General features: G+C 37.4%; 1 protein-coding gene across 1 annotated transcript in view; it reads right to left on the reverse strand.

Moving 5' to 3' along the window:
* The window catches only part of TEX11 (testis expressed 11), a 243368-nt gene that overhangs the window by 188160 nt on the left and 35740 nt on the right, over window positions 1-19468 (reverse strand). The window contains exon 9 of the mRNA XM_043569958.1: window positions 12080-12165. Coding sequence (XP_043425893.1) covers window positions 12080-12165 — 86 coding nt within the window. The remainder of the gene's footprint in view (window positions 1-12079; window positions 12166-19468) is intronic.

A 19468-nucleotide genomic window follows, 5' to 3' on the forward strand; every position in this document is an offset into this window, starting at 1 on the left:
CTGAAGTTGAAAAGTAAAATAACCGAAATGGAAAATGCACTAGAGAGGCTCAAAAATAGATTTGAGCAGGCAAAAAAAAAGAATATATAAACTTGAAGATAGATTGATAGTGATTATACAAATCTGAAGAACAAACAGGGAAAAAGAGTGGAAAAAAAGAATAGAGCTTCAAAGACATGTCAGACATCATTCAGTATAACATATGCATGAGAGTACTAGAAGGAGAAAAGCAAGAGGAAGGAATAGAAAATATATTCAAGGAAATAATGGTTGAAAACTTCCCAAATTTGATGGAAAACAATAATCTACACATCCAAGAAGTTTAATGGACTCCAAGGAGGATCACACATAAACAAATCCATGCCCAGACACATCATGGTCCAGTTACTGAAAGTAAAGATAAAGAGAAAATCTTGAAAGCAGTTAGAGAAAAATGACTCATCATTTAAAAGGAAATAATAAGATTAAAAACTGGCTCCTTATCACAAATTATCAGTGCCAGAAAGCAGGGATGACGCATTCAAAGTGCTTAAAGAGAAAAAACTGTCAACTAAGAATCCTATATCTAGAGACACTATTTTTCAAAAGAAGACTAAATACATTCCCAGATAAACAAAAACTGAAAGAATTTCTTGCTAGCTGATCTGCCTTACAAGAAATACAAAAGGACATTCTTCAGGCTGAAAGCAAATGACCCCAGAAAATAATGTGAATTCATATGAAGAAAAGTGTTAGCAATTATTTGAATAATTATAAAAGACAATATGACTACATATTTCTTATTTCCTCCCTTATTTAGAAAGCAGCTACATAAATATCTATAAAATTTTATTGTTGGGGCATTACGTATTTAATATATTTTTACTATGACAACACAAAGAAATGAGTGGAAATAAAGATATAAGTAGGGTAAGGAAATAAGACCAAATGTTAACTTAAATCTACAGGAATAAATGAAGAAAACCAAAACTGATGAGAAGGCTAATTATATGAAGCAATAATTATAACCATGTATTGTTGAGTGTTTAAATATATGTAGGCACATGTACAATGAGCATAGCAAAAAAAGAGAAAAGGGAATCAAGTCAATATAGAAGTAAAACTTCTGTAATTTACTGAAAGTTAATATAAATCTGAAGTAGCTTCTAATAAATTAAGATGTATAGGGGGCGCCTGGGTGGCTCAGTCGGTTAAGTGGCCGACTTCGGCTCAGGTCATGATCTCGCAGTCCGTGAGTTCGAGCCCCGCGTCAGCTCTGTGCTGACGGCTCAGAGCCTGGAGACTGTTTCGGATTCTGTGTCTCCCTCTCTCTGACCCTCCCCCATTCATGCTCTGTCTCTGTCTCAAAAATAAATAAACGTTAAAAAAAATTTAAAAAAAGGGGCGCCTGGGTGGCGCAGTCGGTTAAGCGTCCGACTTCAGCCAGGTCACGATCTCGCAGTCCGTGAGTTCGAGCCCCACATCAGGCTCTGGGCTGATGGCTCAGAGCCTGGAGCCTGTTTCCGATTCTGTGTCTCCCTCTCTCTCTGCCCCTCCCCCGTTCATGCTCTGTCTCTCTCTGTCCCAAAAATAAATAAAAACGTTAAAAAAAAAATTAAAAAAAAAGATGCATAATTGTAAGCCCAAGAACAACCATAAAGAAAATGAAGAATATATAATTTTTAAAATTATTTAACAATTTATTTTTTTTAACGTTTATTTATTTTTGAGACAGAGAGAGACAGAGCATGAACGGGGGAGGGGCAGAGAGAGGGAGACACAGAATCGGAAGCAGGCTCCAGGCTCTGAGCCATCAGCCCAGAGCCCGACGCGGGGCTCAAACTCACGGAAGGTGAGATCCTGACCTGAGCTGAAGTCAGAGGCTTCACCGACTGAGCCACCCAGGCGCCCCTATTTAACAATTTAAAATGGTATACTCTAAGATATCCATTTACAAGACCCAGCAATTCCACTCCTAGGTATATACACAAAAGAAGTGAAAGCAGGGACTTGAGCAGATACATATATACCAATGTTTACAGTATTATTATTCACAATAACAAAAAAGACGGAAATAACCCAAATTTTCATCACCTGGTGAATGGATAAACAAAACATGGTAAATCCATAAAACTGAATATTATTCACCCATAAAAATAATGAAATACTGATACATGCTACTACATGGATGAACACTGAAAACATTATGCTACTAAGCCAAACACAAAAGGACAAATAATGTATGACTGTATTCATGAGGACCCTAGAATATGCCAAGTCATAGAGATAGAAAGTAGAAAACGGGTTATTAGGGGTGAGCAGACAGGGGAGTTACTGTTTAATGGGTACAGAATTTGTTTAGGATGATGAAAACGTTCCAGAAGTAGACAGTGGTAATGGTTACACAACACTGTGAGTGTACTTAATGCCACTGAATTGTACACTTAAAGATGATTAAAACGGCAGTAAACGTTATGTTATGCATATTTTACCACAATAAATTATTGGTAAAAGGGAGGGGGATGAAATTCTCATACATGCTACAACACGGATAAATCTTGAAAATATTCTCCTAGGGGGCACCTGGGCGACTCAGTCGGTTAAGCATCTGACTCTTGATTTCCGCGCAGGTCATGATCTCACAGTTTGTGAGTTCAAGCCCCGCATTGGGCTCTCTGTCATCACCGCAAAGCCTGCTTCAGGTCCTCTCTCCCTTTCTCTCACTGCTCCTCCTCCCTTCAAAAATAAATAAACATTAAAAAAAAGAAAAATATTCTCCTAAGTGAAATAAGCCAGACACAAAAAGACAAATATTATATGATTCCACTTACATGAAATACCTAAGATAGGCAAATTCACAAAGACATAAAGTAGATTAAAGATTACTAGGGACTGGGGAAGGAGGAAGGTGGAGTTAACGTTAAAAAGTTAGAGTTTCTGGGGGTGCCTGGGTGGCTCAGTCGGTTAAGCGTCCGACTTCGGCTCAGGTCATGATCTCGCGGTCCATGAGTTCGAGCCCCACGTCGGGCTCTGTGCTGACAGCTCAGAGCCTGGAGCCTGTTTCTGATTCTGTGTCTCCCTCTCTCTCTGGTCCTCCCCCGTTCATGCTCTGTCTCTCTCTGTCTCAAAAATAATTAAAAACGTTAAAAAAAATTTTTTTTTAAAAAAGTTAGAGTTTCTGGGGTGCCTGTGTGCCTCAATCAGTTAAGCGTCTGACTTCAGTTCAAGTCATGATCTCACGGCTTGTGGGTTCGAGCCCCGCATCCGGCTCTGTGCTGACAGCTCAGAGCCTGGAGTCTGCTTCGGATTCTGGGTCTCCCTCTCTCTCTGCCCCTCCCCCACTCACACTCTGTCTCTCTCTCAAAAATAAATAAACATTAAAAAATTTTTTTAAAAGTTAGAATTCTGTTTGGGGTGATGAAAAAATTTTTTGAAATAGATTGTAATGATGGCTGTACAACACCATGAATGTAATTAATGCAATTGTACATTTAAAATAATTAAAATAGCAGATTTTATGTTATATATATTCATTACCACAATAAAAAATAAATTCATTAAGTTTCAAAAGATATTCACTTAGGATAAAAAAAGTAGTAAAGGAGGAAAAGGGTATTTGAAATATGTAGTCATGGACATGTAGAAAACAAAAAGCAAAATATCAGCTATAAATCCAACAATAATGTCAACATTAGAAAGATGAATGGATTAAACAATAAAATCAAATGGCAGGGATTTCAGACTGAAGTTTTAAAAAATATCCAACTACATACTGTTGACAATAAACACACTTTAGATTCAAGGATACAAAGAGGTTGAAAGAAAAGGATGGAAAAAGATATACCACGTAAACAACCATAAGAGCACTAACTAGAGTGGCTATGCCAATATCAGACAAAATAGACTTTAAAACAAAAAACAATATTACCAGAGATAGAGGGATATTTTATAATGATAAAAAAGCTAATCTATCAGGATAATAGAACAATTATAAACATATATAAGCTTAACAACACAGTCCCCAAAATACATAAAATGAAAGTTGACAAAACTGAATCAAGAGATACATAATTCAACAATGACAGTTGAGGATTTCAACACCCCACTTTCAATAACAGAAGTAGGCAGAGCATCAAAAAGGATAGAGAAGACCTGAACAACACTATATTACCTACTAACATAACAGACATCTATACCATACTCCACCCAATAGCAACAGATACACCTTCTTCTCAAGTGAACACAGAACATTCTCCAGAATAAAATATATTAAAAAGCCTCAGATTTAACAGAATTGAAGTCATAGGAAGTATGTTCTCCACCTAAGTGAAATTAAATTAGAAATCAAGTAGATATGTGGAAATTAAACAACACACTCCTAAATAATCAATGAGTCACAAGAGAAATTAGAAAATACCTTGAGCTGAGTGAAAAGGAAAACAACATACCAAAACTTATAGGATGGAAAGCAATGGTTAGGGGAAATTTTATACCTATAATAATACTAAAAGAGAAGTAAGATCTCAACTTTCCATATTAGGAGAATGGAAAAGAAAGAGCAAACTAAATCTAAAACAAGCACAGAGAGGAAAAGCCATAAAGATTACAGGGGAAATTAAGTTAAATAACTGAAATACAATAGGAAAAAAACAATAGAACCAAAAGCTGATGCTTTGAAAAGATCCAACAAATTGACATTTAGCTAGACCAAAAAAAAGGAAAGACTCATATCAGCCAAAATCAGGAATCAAAGATGGAATATCATTACTGACCTTTGGAGAAAAACTATTCCTAAAAGACTGGAGATCTTGGGGCACGTGGGTGGCTCAGTCGGTTAAGTGTCCGACGTTGGCTCAGGTCATGATCCAACGGTCTGTGAGTTCGAGCCCCGTGTCAGACTCTGTGCTGACAGCTCAGAGCCTGAAGCCTGCTTCGGATTCTGTGCCTCCCTCTCTCTCTGACCCTCCCCCATTCATGCTCTGTCTCTCTCTGTCTCAAAAATAAATAAACGTTAAAAAAAAAAAAAAAGACTGGAGATCTTGTGTCCCAGCTAGATGTCCCTGTATAAATCTCTCTAAATGTACATTTTCATATCTACACAAGATGAAATTGATCAATTCCAGTCATTTTCAAACTGTAAGCAAGCTAATCATTTTTTTCAAACAAAATCTTACAAGGATATACTACTTTAAAAAATGATTAATGTCTAACTTCTCTAAAACAAGATGAGTATCTTAGAGAATTGCAGCTAAGTCTCCTTTTCCTTTTAAAGGAGATTCTGAAGTTGTTCTGGTAGAACCAGAGAGCACCACAGAATATAGTTCCTAAATTACTGAACCAGATGATCTATGAAGATTCTTACACCTGTTTAGTAAAGATTCTTACAGTGTTTAGTAAATTATCTTGTTAAAATTGCTGTTATACAATTCATTCTATTTCCACAAGATGGTGCTAATACATTCCAGTTACCATTAAAATAGGTCTTATATATGATCAACTTTATAGTTAATAATTTTATGATAGTCTATGATTATATAATACCTTTAACTTTTCAAAGTCCTATTCTGTCGCTTATGTCATCTTCATTACAAGCTTGTAACACAGATAATACTGTACCCATTTTTCAGATAAGGACATTGCAAGCACATTGTTAGGTGAATGACACAAAGTCACACAATTGATTAGTAACAGATTTTCTACTGCTAGCTCTGTGATCGTTCTTTAGATTACATTGCCTGACCATAAATAATACTGCTGGGGCACCTGGGCAGCTCAGTTAAGCATCCAACTTCAACGAAGGTCGTGAGTTCAAGCCCCATGTCAGGCTCTGTGCTGACAGCTTGGAGCCTGGAGCCTGCTTCAGATTCTGTCTCCCTTTCTCTGCCCCTCCCCCACTCATGCTCTCTAGCTCTCTCTCTCTCTCAAGTATAAATAAACAGTAAAAATTTTAAAAAATACTAATAATACTGTCAAATTCTCAAGATTTTGGGCTGAGAGAAAAGGGAAAATAAAGGGATAAACATTAAGGAGCATTAACTGATACATGGCATCTGAGTGGCTCAATCAGTTGGCTGGCTGACTCAGTTTCCACTCAGGTCATGGTCCTGCAATTTATGGGTTCGAGCCCCACATTGGGCTCTCCACTGACAGTGTGAAGTCTGCTTGAGATTCTCTCTCTCCCTCTCTCTCTACCCCTCCCTACCTCTCTCTTTCTCTCTCAAAATAAGTAAATAAACTTTAAAAAAACTGATACAAATTTTCGTTGGGCTCATATACTGAATCATTAATATTTGTGCATAAAATACATTTCTATTTCCTTTGTTCTTTCCTTATTAGAAGACCGCTGGTGGGGTGTGTGGCTGGCTCAGTCAGTAGAGCATGCAATGCATGATCTTGGGGTTGTAGGTTCAAGCCCCACATTGTGTATAAAGATTACTTAAAAATATAAAATCTTTAAAAAAAAACAGAAGACCTCTGGTAATATATATTCCTGTATAACCACAGTAAAGGCTAAGCACTGATAAATAAAAATATATCATAAATACTTACCTTATTGTAAACATAATAGCTATTTTGAAACCCAACATGGAAATTTCTAACTAATCTAGTTCGCTACCTCTAAGCACTATGAATTTAGAAAACAGTAGCATAATTTTTGCTAAATTCTCCTCTTTTGATCCCATGAGAGATGCAAGAAGTTTTACAGAAGCAGGAAAGAGACACACATCCCATGCAGAGTAAAAACTATTCCTAACTAATAGGAAGCAACTCACATTAGCTACCAATTGAGTCAGGTTTTAGATTAGCTTTAGAGAAATTAAAAGTGGTGTTAGGGGGCACCTGGGTGGCTCAGTCGGTTGGCGTTCGACTTAGGCTCAGGTCATGATCTCGCGTATTTTGAGTTCAGGCCCCAGCCTGCTTTGGATTCTGTCTCCCCTCTCTCCGCCCCTCCCCTGCTTATGCTCTCTCTCTCTGTCTCTCAAAAAACAAACAAATGTTTAAAAAAAATTTTTTTTAAGTGGTGTTAGCAGAAGACCTCAAAAATTACTCCTCCTCTAACATACTGTCTACCTGATCCAAAAAGTCTAGCACACTAAGTCTAGGTTGTGGGGTTTTTTAAAAGAAAATATAAACTCTAGGGGCACCTAGGTAGCTCAGTTGATTAAGCATCCGATTCTTGGTTTTGGTTCAGGTCATTATCTCCCGGTTCACGGGTTCAAGTCCCACGTCTGCGCTTACAGCTGTGGAGCCTGCTTAGGATATTCTCTCTCTCTCTCTCTCTCTCTCTCTCTCTCTCTCTCTCTGCCCCTCCCCTGCTCGCTCTCTTTCTCTCTCTCAAAATAAATAAACATTAAAAAAAAGAAAATATAAACTGTAATCACGGTCTCAGAAGAACACTGAAGAAATCACGCATGCTTTCTTTGGATTCTGAAGGGGAAAGGGCAGCACAGAGCTCTCGCACAAAGGGTTGAGAAATACTCTCAATTTAACCTACAAAGAACTCATCAGGAATTTATAAGCAATCTCTGACCCATAGGTTAAAGAAATAGGGTCTTTTATATTTCATTTATTAAGATCAATTAGATTATTTTTTATAGAACACCTTCAGGGCTTTATCCAATTCTCCATGATTTTGTTCAATTCAAATGTCTTCTGTCATCTTCTCAATCTATCTCACTGTCTCTAACAAGAGATCACCAAATCAGAATTGTCCCATGTATACTCTTTGGCTTGGTTTCATTCCATTAATTTTCCTTATTTACAGTCCATTTTGAAAAAACTCCTCAATTCCTTAAATCCTCCAAATGCATTTCAATGATTGTCATGTCTTCCTTGTCATTTAACATATTAAAAAACCTTTTAAAAACTATTTGTGGCACACCTTGGTGGCTCAGTTGGTTGAGCACTGGACTCTTGATTTCAGCTCAGGTCATGATCTCATGGTTTGTGAGTTCAAGCTCCACATCGGGATCTGTACTCAGCACAGAGCCCGCTTGGGAATTTTTCTCTCTCCCTCCCTCTCTCTCTGCCCTTCTCCCCACTAAAAATAAATGAATAAACATTTTTTAAAACTTTGAAAAATGTTAATACTGAACATTTATGAGTGTGGGATTACAAAGGACTTTTACTTACCATATATTTTTGTAACATTTAAATTTTTATAATTAGCATATATAACTTCTTTAATCAGCAAAGAAATCTTATTTTATTTAATCAGCAAAGCAATTTTAAACATTGTTACTATATCCATGGGTATTACTCTTTCATTTTGACAGTTTTCCTCTATATTTAATTTGCCACAATTAGTAAATAGGTCTTCTTACAGCAAAAGGAAAAAAAAGTGAGCCTCCCAAGTGTTTCCCAACCAGTAGCTCCAAGTAACATAGTTGAATGATTTAGAAAAAAACTACTAGACATAAAAGAAAAATTATCCATGATTAAGAATATGACTAAGGTAGAGGTTAGAGTGGGAGAGAGCCAAAGCATAAGAGACTCTTAAAAACTGAGAACAAACTGAGGGTTGATGGGGGGTGGGAGGGAGGGGAGGGTGGGTGATGGGCATTGAGGAGGGCACCTTTTGGGATGAGCACTGGGTGTTGTTTGGAAACCAATTTGACAATAAACTTCATATATTGAAAAAAAAAGAATATGACTAAGGTTTGGGATTAAAGTACTTTTCTCCCAGGGAGAAAAAATATCTGTAAAATCTCTGCAGTAAATCAGTGTAACCACGAAGCCTTTTGAGTTAGACTTATTTGTATTTGTTTGGTTTACAGTGCTTCTTTTAGAATACTAATTAGTTACAGTGCAATTTCTGTACACCTTTTATAAAAAGCCAAATTTAATATATGTACAAATTATTAGGACTTTAAAAGATCAACACTAAATTTAAATTCCACCAGGACAACTGAAATCCCCTAGATTGTGGAAGAAAGTTCTATATCTATTAATAGTCTCTTCCCATCTACTTATGCGTGTCTTCTGCTAGGAGCAGAGAGCGGAGCTCAATAGGCAAGAACTACAAAAGGGGAGGAGTTGGAGGGAGGAAATTTTTTTTTTAAGTTTATTTATTTTTTAATAATCTCTACACCCAACATGGGGACTGAACCCACACTTCAAGATCAAGCGTCATATGCTCTTCCAACTGAGCCAGCCAGGTGGCCCCAAAAAATGCATTTTATTAAACAAAAGAACTCTTAAATATTATTTCCAAAGCTAGCATTCTGATTTCAAAGACCTCAAATTTTATATTGAACAGAGTCCTAACTAAATTTGTCATTGAATACACTGAGGTGGGTACCTTGATTCCTATAGTAAAGTAACCTAAAGGATTCCCAAATTTCATTCATAATTACAGCAAGATTCCCTTAATCTGTGGACCTCTAATAAGGGGACATGATCAAAAGAATGTGGCAGAAAGCAGGAATAATAGCAGCTGTTCATGAACTTTTCATAGCAAAATAAAAGGCAGGGAGAGACAAAAACTGAGAAAGGTCCTGAATTGAGTGAGATCTGTTAACAAGAATTGAGAGACAGAAAAGAACTTTATAAATAATACTCACCACCACCCTTTATGTTCTAGGCTTCTATTTCAACAAAATTCTAATACATTATAGCAATTTTTATATCTTATTTGTGTAAAACTGTGGTTTTTCTTTTTAGACTAAATGGGTACTTTCAAATTGTATATAACCTGTACCTTAAGATATTCACTAACTTCAAAAGACTTAAGCCTGTAGAAAGCACACTCACTTTCCATTGCCTCCTTCTGGTATAAAATTTATAGAGAAGGATGCTTAATTAGCAGCTGTTTATTCCTGCTGTATCACCAACTGCTCCCAATAGTCAACACATGGATAATTAAAGCACAAAGAAAAATGGCTCCAAAGATTAGCAGTGTGTGATAGAAAATGTAGGTGTTTGTCTTTACGATATACTTACCTGGGAAATCAATAAGTAATCCACATTTGATATGACTGTCATAAATTTCAGAATAAACTAGTGGACTGGCCACATTAGGGTTCATTTGCTGTAAATAGCAAACATATCATCTAGAGATAGCAGCAACAGCTACCATTTACTAAGCAGTTTTCTATTTCCCAAGCAAGTTATTGAATGCTCTACAATACATATATCAACATATTTAAGTTGTGCAATAATCATAAAAAGTAGGTATCACAATATTAACAATTTCACACCAAAATCATAGATGACTCAAATTTTGACTGAGTTGATCTAATACTAGAAAAACTATACATTATGCTAAAATTCCTATTGTTAATAAGATTGATATATTTTTTGCCTCTTTTACAACATACTAAAATATAATTTTTCAGGGCATTTGAAAATACTTCACCAAGTTATTTTTATATCCCCAAAAGAGGAGAAAAATACAATCAGGCAGAGATTAAAATCATATATAATAACTAGCACTAGATAGAATTCAAGCTCTTCCTGTTTTCTCCAATCTCATTCTAATTACAAGAACACAAAAGACCCAAAATGCAGTGGTTCTCTATTAAATTTATCATATAGATTTTGATGAAAATATGACTGTGGTTCAAATTATATTCCTAAAAATATAGCCAATAAATATACAGTAAAAATCTGATAGAGGCGCCTGGGTGGCTCAGTCAGTTAAGCATCAGATTTCAGCTCAGGTCATGATCCGTTTGTGGATTCAAGATGCGTCAGGCTCCCCCCTCTGTCCTTCCCCCACTCACCCTCCCTCTCTCTCTCTCTCTGTCTCTCAAAAATAAAAAACATTAAAATAAATTAAACCTGGTATAAAACCCATGCTAAACTAGTCAGCTCCTTTGGTTATAATTGAAATAATTCAATTTATTAAAATGTGATTATATAATTATAAAGTGATTTCCACTTGTGTGAAACATTCTAAATTGAGACAAGTATATCTCTTATAACTGTATAAGCCTGTTCTGCGAGACATGGTTCTTTATAGACTTTGATAACTCTTCACACTTTAAAAAGTCTTTTACATAAAAAGTTATTTGCATAAATATTTTGTTAGAGATATATACACCTGTGATTGCTATAATCTTAATCCATATATGTATTATTTTGTTAATGGCAAATGTAATTTTCACCATAGTCAAACTAACCCTGAAAATATCTCCAAATAACCAGAACTAACCCTATACTGAGAATGGAGAAACATTCAGTGAATTGATTTGATGTATTTCACTCCATAATCTTTTGATGTCCAAAGCACCTTATGTGACATCTCCAGAAAAATTCATTTTTCACACAAATTCATTTAACTAGCAATTATTAAGTATCTACTATGTGTCAGAACCTGTGCTGTGCCTAGGTATTTGGCCAAAGACAGAGTTCTTGTATACAGTTGTTATATTTTTACACTATTCCCTTAATATTTTCAGATTCAACACAACAGTATAAATATTAGTATAATACTGATCATATAGTAAGTGCTAAATATATACTTATTTCAATGATATTAAAATACCAAAATTCACTTAAGACTAACAATTTTAGGGGCGCCTGGGTGGCTCAGTCGGTTAAGCGTCCGACTTCGGCTCAGGTCATGATCTCACGGTTCGGGAGTTCGAGTCCCATGTTGGGCTCTGTGCTGACAGCTCCGGCCTGGAGCCTGCTTCAGATTCTGTGTTTCCCTCTCTCTCTGCTCCTCCCCTGCTCACACTCTGTCTCTCTCTCAAAAATAAACAAAGATTAAAAAAATTTTTTTTTAATTCATGTATTTAAAAAAAAAAAGACTAACAATTTTAGCTGATCCTGATCCTATTCTCACCCATCTACCTTACACTCTGGGGTTGGCAGACAGCAATATGTACCAAAACAAAAAAATTTTTTTAATTCCATGTTCTTGATGGTGATACAAAGGAGGTATTAAAGAAGAACATACACTTCTGTTATATCAATAATAGAATACATTTTCCTATCAACTGGCAACATGTAAGAATAAACAACACATGTTAAAGGAATAAATAAATTTAGCATGTTGGCTTTTAACGTCAGAGAATGTTTAAACTGACAAAGTACCATATAGTAAGTATTAACTGAACTGTATGATATCCCTAAATTTTTTTATTTATATTACCTAAGCCAGAAAGAACTTTCATCGTATTTATTCTGCTTGTAGGCTTCTATTCCAAAGTTGTAACAGAGAATATGAAGATATCCAGTCTGCAATAATAAAAAAAAAGTCAGATTCATGATTTCTTTTAAAGTATTCTGTGCATCAAAATAACCCAATCTTCCTTATCAAAACCTCCAAAATTATGTAAAGAGGAGTTACAAAATATTCATGTTGAGGCATTAGTTATATATGGAAAATACAATACATTACTATTAGAACTTGAAAGGTACTTTGTAACAGGAAATGGGAAACCTAATCATTGCCTAGCAAAACAACAACCTCCTCTGCAGGTTGCCAAATCCAGTAAGAGGCATTATTAGGTGAGCAAGTATAGTCAAAAGAAAAAAAAATCACCATGGAAGGGGATTTTTTTTTAGAGCAAGACAACTTTTAAAAAATTCTAAAGTTTTGGGGTGCCTGGATGGCTCAGTTCATTCAGCACTCAACTCTGGCTCAGGTCATGAATCTCACAGTTTGTGAGTTCCAGCCTGACATGGGGGTCTGTGCTGATACAGTAGAGCCTGCTTTGGATTCTCTCTCTCTCTCTCTCTCTCTCTGCCCTTCCCCTGCCCTCTCTTACTAGCTCTCTCTCAAAAATAAATTTTAAAAAATTCTAAAGTTTTGAAATGCGTCCAACACAAGTCATAGGACTTATTTAATTTACAAATAGCTTAATGAACCTTCTTTAACAAAAAAGTATTCATTTTTTTAATGTTTATTTTTGAGAGAGAGAAAGAGACAGAGTGAGAGCAGAGGAGGGGCAAAGAGAGAGGGAAACACAGAATCCGAAGCAGGCTCCAGGCTGTCAGTCAGCCCCGACATGGTCCTCAAACCCACAAATCGTGAGGTCATGACCTGAGCTGAAGTTGGAGGTTTAACCGACTGAGCCACCCAGGCACCCCCACAAAAAAAATATTCTTTACATAAATTACCACTAAGATAAAAGTAGAAATGAGTATGTGAATGGTGCCATTGGAAAATACTTTTTATGGATTATCAGCATCTTTGTGTGTGCATCAATGCCATATCGTACATAATTTTCATCTGTCAAAATACTAGGAAATAGAATAAGAGAAAAAAAAATTTATCCAACTATCCCTTCAATATTTATAGACACCATCTATCCAAAATCTGATATACCCATATAATGGAATCCTTTATGAGTTTTACCTGAGACTACAGAAGCAGATCTTAAATTACGAATCCAAGATCTGAGGCAAGTTATTCATAAGTAATGTGTAAAGACCTGTCTTCCTTCAAAAAAGTTTCCTTTTGAATTACAGTACATTCACAAAGAAATTCAATATGCATGCCTGAGCACTTCAGACCTACTGTATATTTGAATCTAAAATAAAGAACAGTCTTGGTAATGTGGGTCTGGCAAGAATCCAGAAGTACTTAAATGCATTCTTGACACTTCAGCAGAAAAAGCTTACCCATTACATGCCCCAGATCCCACACGTTCACACACCAATTATACAGCTATATTGGTATAATGCAGCTCACATCCACTTACAACAGAGAAGCCTGCAACTAACTTGTACAGGAGAAAATGGAAAATAAAACTTTCTATGAACATCTAATTGTACTGAGTCTTCATTCAGTTTCCTTAGTAATTGTCTCAGCCCTCACAATACGTTCAAGTATACTAACGTTAAATGTTACTTGCTAGGAACAAAAAAAAGAATAGAAAATAATAAACTTACAACAACAAAGCTACAAAATACTAAAATATCTTTCAAGACACTCACAGCTTATTTTCAATGTAATGACAAAAAAAATCTTTTTAACTACCAATACTGCTCCATGCACTCATTTATACATTCAATGATAAATATTTACTAAGCATCTCCTATCTATCAGGCACTATTTTAGTAATTACAGATAGATCAGCAAACAAAACAGACAAAATGGGGTATGAAGTACTAAAATTCATAAAAATAGGTCTTTAACAAATATGTTCTGCTGGCCCCTGGGAAGATGGCGGCATAGGAGGACGCTGGGCTCACCGCGTCCTGCTGATCACTCAGATTCCACCTACACCTGCCTAAAGAACCCAGAAAACCGCCAGAAGACTAGCAGAACGGAGTCTCCGGAGCCAAGCACAGACGAGAGGACCATGGAAGAGGGTAGGAAGGGCAGAGAGGCGGTGCGTGCTCCACAGACGTGGGAGGGAGCCAGGGCGGAGTGGCAGCCCGCCGGACAAGCAGAGGCCCTGAGTCTGGCTTGCAAAAGCGGAGGGGCCAGACGGAGTGTGTTCTGAACAGCAAGCGGGACTTAACATCTGGAAGGTTATAAGTTAACATCTCTGCTCTGAGAGCAGGAAGGCTAGAGGACAACAGGAGGGAGAGTTGTTGAGCCCACGACGACAGAGCTCAGCTTGGTGGGGAACAAAGGCGATCGCCAGAGCCATCTCCCTTGCCCATCCCCCAGCCAAAATCCCAAAGAAAACCAGTTCCTGCCAGGGAACTTCCTTGTACCGGGCAAACACCCAACGCTGTGCTTCTGCGGATCCATCCCTCCAGCAGCGAGTCTGACTCCCTCCCAGTGCTGCAGGGTCCCTCCCGAAGCGGATCTCCATAGGATAAGCAGATAAGCGAGCTGAACCTGCCCCTCCAGCCCCTGTGCACCTTGCAGATCCACCCCGGCTAACACTCCAGATACCCAACACCACAAGCCTGGCAGTGTGCAAGTAGCCCAGAGGGGCCACACCACCCCACAGTGAATCCCGCCCCTAGGAGAGGGACAGAGAAGGTACCCACCAGTCTGACTGTGGCCCCAGCGGTGGGCTGGGGGCAGACATCAGGTCTGACTGCGGCCCCGCCCACCAACCAAGACAGAACAGGGGAAGTGCCCTGCAGGTCCGCACCACTCCAGGGACTATCCAAAATGACGAAACGGAAGAATTCCCCTCAAAAGAATCTCCAGGAAATAACAACAGCTAATGAACTGATCAAAAAGGATTTAAACAATATAAAAGAAAGTGAATTTAGAATAATAGTCATAAAATTAATCGCTGGGCTTGAAAACAGTATAGAGGACAGCAGAGAATCTATTGCTACAGAGATCAAGGAACTAAGGAACACTCAGGAGGAGCTAAAAAATGCTATAAATGAACTGCAAAATAAATTGGAGACAACCATGGCTCGGATTGAAGAGGCAGAGGAGACAATAGGTGAACTAGAAGATAAAATTATGGAAAAAGAGGAAGCTGAGAAAAAGAGAGATAAAAAAAATCCAGGAGTATGAGGGGAAAATTAGAGAACTAAGTGATTCAGTAAAGAGAAATAATCTACACATAATTGGTATTCCAGAGGAGGAAGAGAGAGAGAAAGGTGCTGAAGGGGTACTTGAAGAAATCATAGCTGAGCACTTCCCTGATCTGGGGAAGGAAAAAGGCACTGAAATCCAAGAGGCACAGAGAACTCCCTTCAGACAGAACTTGAATCGATCTTCTGCACAACATAGCATAGTGAAACTGGCAAAATACAAGGATAAAGAGAAAATTCTGAAAGCAGCTAGAGATAAACGTGCTGTAACATATAAAGGGAGACCGATAAGACTCCTGATGGATCTCTCTACTGAAACTTGGCAAGCCAGAAAGGAATGGCAGGAGATCTTCAATGTGATGAACAGAAAAACTATGCAGCCAAGAATCCTTTATCCAGCAAGTCTGTCATTTAGAATAGAAGGAGAGATAAAGGTCTTCCCAAACAAACAAAAACTGAAGGAATTCATCACCACTAAATGAGACCTACCAGAGATCCTAAGGGGGATCCTGTGAGACAAAGTACCAGAGACATCACTACAACCATGAAACCTACAGACATCACAATGACTCTAAACCCATATCTTTCTATAATAACACTGAATGTAAATGGACTAAATGCTCCAGCCAAAGACATAGGGTTTCAGAATGGATAAAAAAACAAGACCCATCTATTTGCTGTCTACAAGAGACTCATTTTAGACCTGAGGACACCTTCAGATTGAAAGTGAGAGGATGGAGAACTATTTATCATGCTACTGGAAGTCAAAAGAAAGCTGGAGTAGACATACTTATATCAGACAAACTGGACGTTAAATTAAAGGCTGTAACAAGAGATGAAGAAGGGCATTATATAATAATTACAGGGTCTATCCATCAGGAAGAGCTAACAATTAATAACGTCTATGCGCCGAATACGGGAGCCCCCAAATATATAAAACAACTACTCACAAACATAAGCAACCTTGTTGATAAGAATGTGGTAATTGCAGGTGACTTTAATATTCCACTTACAACAATGGATAGATCATCTAGACACACGGTCAATAAAGAAACAAGGGCCCTGAATGATACATTGGATCAGATGGACTTGACAGATATATTTAGAAGTCTGCATCCCAAAGCAACAGAATATACTTTTCTCCTCGAGTGCACGTGGAACATTCTCCAAGATAGATCACATACTGGGTCACAAAACAGCCCTTCATAAGTATACAGGAATTGAGATCATACCATGCATACTTTCAGACCGCAATGCTCTGAAGCTTGAAATCAACCACAGGAAAAAGTCTGGAAAACCTCCAAAAGCATGGAGGTTAAAGAACACCCTACTAAAGAATGAATGGGTCAACCAGGCAATTAGAGAAGAAATTTAAAAATATATGGAAACAAATGAAGATAAAAAGACAACAATCCAAACGCTTTGGGATGCAGCGAAGGCAGTCCTGAGAGGAAAATACATTGTAATCCAGGCCTATCTCAAGAAACAAGAAAAATCCCAAATACAAAATCTAACAGCACACCTAAAGGAAATAGAAGCAGAACAGCAAAGACAGCCCAAACCCAGCAGAAGAAGAGAAATAATAAAGACCAGAGCAGAAATAAACAATATAGAATTTAAAAATACTGTAGAGCAGATCAATTAAACCAAGAGTTGGTTTTTTGAAAATATAAACTAAATTGATAAACCTCTTCTCTTTTTGAGAACAAAAAGAAAAGAGAGAGGACCCAAATAGATAAAATCATGAATGAAAATGGAATTATTACAACCAATCCTTCAGAGACACAAGCAATTATCAGGGAATACTATGAAAAATTATATGCCAAAAACTGGACAACCTGGAAGAAATGGACAAATTCCTAAACACCCACACACTTCCAAAACTCAATCTGGAGGAAATAGAAAGCTTGAACAGACCCATAACCAGCGAAGAAATTGAATCGGTCATCAAAAATCTCCCAACAAATAAGAGTCCAGGACCAGGTGGCTTCCCAGGGGAGTTCTACCAGACGTTTAAAGGAGAGATAATACCTATCCTTCTCAAACTATTCCAAAAATTAGAAAGGGAAGGAAAACTTCCAGACTCATTGTATGAAGCGAGCATTAGTTTGATTCCTAAAGCAGACAGAGACCCAGTAAAAAAAAGAGAACTACAAGCCAATATCCCTGATGAATATGGAGCAAAAATTCTCAATAAGATACTAGCAAATCGAATTCAACAGCATATAAAAAGAATTATTCACCAGGATCAAGTGGGATTCATTCCTGGGATGCGGAGCTGGTTCAACATTCACAAATCAATCAACATGATACATCACATTAATAAAAGAAAAGATAAGAACCATATGATCCTGTCAATCGATGCAGAAAAGGCATTTGACAAAATTCAGCAACCTTTCTTAATAAAAAGTCTCGAGAAAGTCGGGAAAGAAGGAACATACTTAAACATCATAAAAGCCATTTATGAAACGCCCACAGCTAATATCATCCTCAATGGGGAAAAACTGAGCGCTTTCTCCCTGAGATCACGAACACGACAGGGATGTCCACTCTCACCGCTGTTGTTTAACATAGCGTTGGAAGTCCTAGCATCAGCAATCAGACAACAAAAGGAAATCAAAGGCATCAAAATTGGCAAAGATGAAGTTAAGCTTTCACTTTTTGCAGATGACATGATATTTTACATGGAAAATCAGATAGACTCCACCAAAAGTCTGCTAGAACTCATACATGAATTTAGCAAAGTTGCAGGATACAAAATCAATGTACAGAAATCAGTTGCATTCTTATACACTAATAATGAAGCAACAGAAAGACAAATAAAGAAACTGATCCCATTCACAATTGCACCAAGAAGCATAAAATACCTAGGGATAAATCTAACCAAAGATGGAAAAGATCTGTATGCTGAAAACTATAGAAAGCTTATGAAGGAAATTGAAGAAGATATAAAGAAGTGGAAAACCATTCCGTGCTCATGGACTAGAAGAATAAATATTGTCAAAATGTCAATACTACCCAAAGCTATCTACACATTCAATGCAATCCCAATCAAAATTGCACCAGCATTCTTCTCAAAGCTAGAACAAGCAATCCTAAAATTCATATGGAACCACAAAAGTCCCCGAATAGCCAAAGTAATTTTGAAGAAGAAGACCAAAGCAGGAGGCGTCACAATCCCAGACTTTAGCCTCTACTACAAAGCTGTCATCATCAAGACAGCATGGTATTGGCACAAAAACAGACACATAGACCAATGGAATAGAATAGAAACCCCAGAACTAGACCCACAAAAGTATGGCCAACTAATCTTTGACAAATCAGGAAAGGACATCCAATGGAAAAAAGACAGTCTCTTTAACAAATGGTGCTGGCAGAACTGGACAGCAACATGCAGAAGGATGAAACCAGACCACTTTCTCACACCATTCACAAAAATCAACTCAAAATGGATAAAGGACCTGAATGTGAGACAGGAAACCATCAAAACCCTAGAGGAGAAAGCAGGAAAAGACTTCTCTGACCTCAGTCGTAGCAATTTCTTACTTGACTCATGCCTTCCCAAAGGCAAGGGAATTAAAAGCAAAAATGAACTACTGGGACCTCATGAAGATAAAAAGCTTCAGCACAGCAAAGGAAACAACCAACAAAACTAAAAGGCAACCAACGGAATGGGAAAAGATATTTGCAAATGACATATGGGACAAAGGGCTAGTATCCAAAATCTATAAAGAGCTCACCAAACTCCACACCCGAAAAACAAATAATCCAGTGAAGAAATGGGCAGAAAACATGAATAGACACTTCTCTAAAGAAGATATCCGGATGGCCAACAGGCACATGAAAAGATGCTCAACGTCGCTCCTCATCAGCGAAATACAAATCAAAACCATACTCAGATATCACCTCACGCCAGTCAGAGTGGCCAAAATGAACAAATCAGGAGACTATATAGATGCTGGAGAGGATGTGGAGAAACGGAAACCCTCTTGCACTGTTGGTGGGAATGCAAACTGGTGCAGCCACTCAGGAAAACAGTGGCTTTATTAAATATTAAATATTAATATTGATTAAATATTAA

Source organism: Prionailurus bengalensis, chromosome X, assembly GCF_016509475.1.
Source record: "Prionailurus bengalensis isolate Pbe53 chromosome X, Fcat_Pben_1.1_paternal_pri, whole genome shotgun sequence".
Taxonomy (NCBI): Eukaryota; Metazoa; Chordata; class Mammalia; order Carnivora; family Felidae; genus Prionailurus; species Prionailurus bengalensis.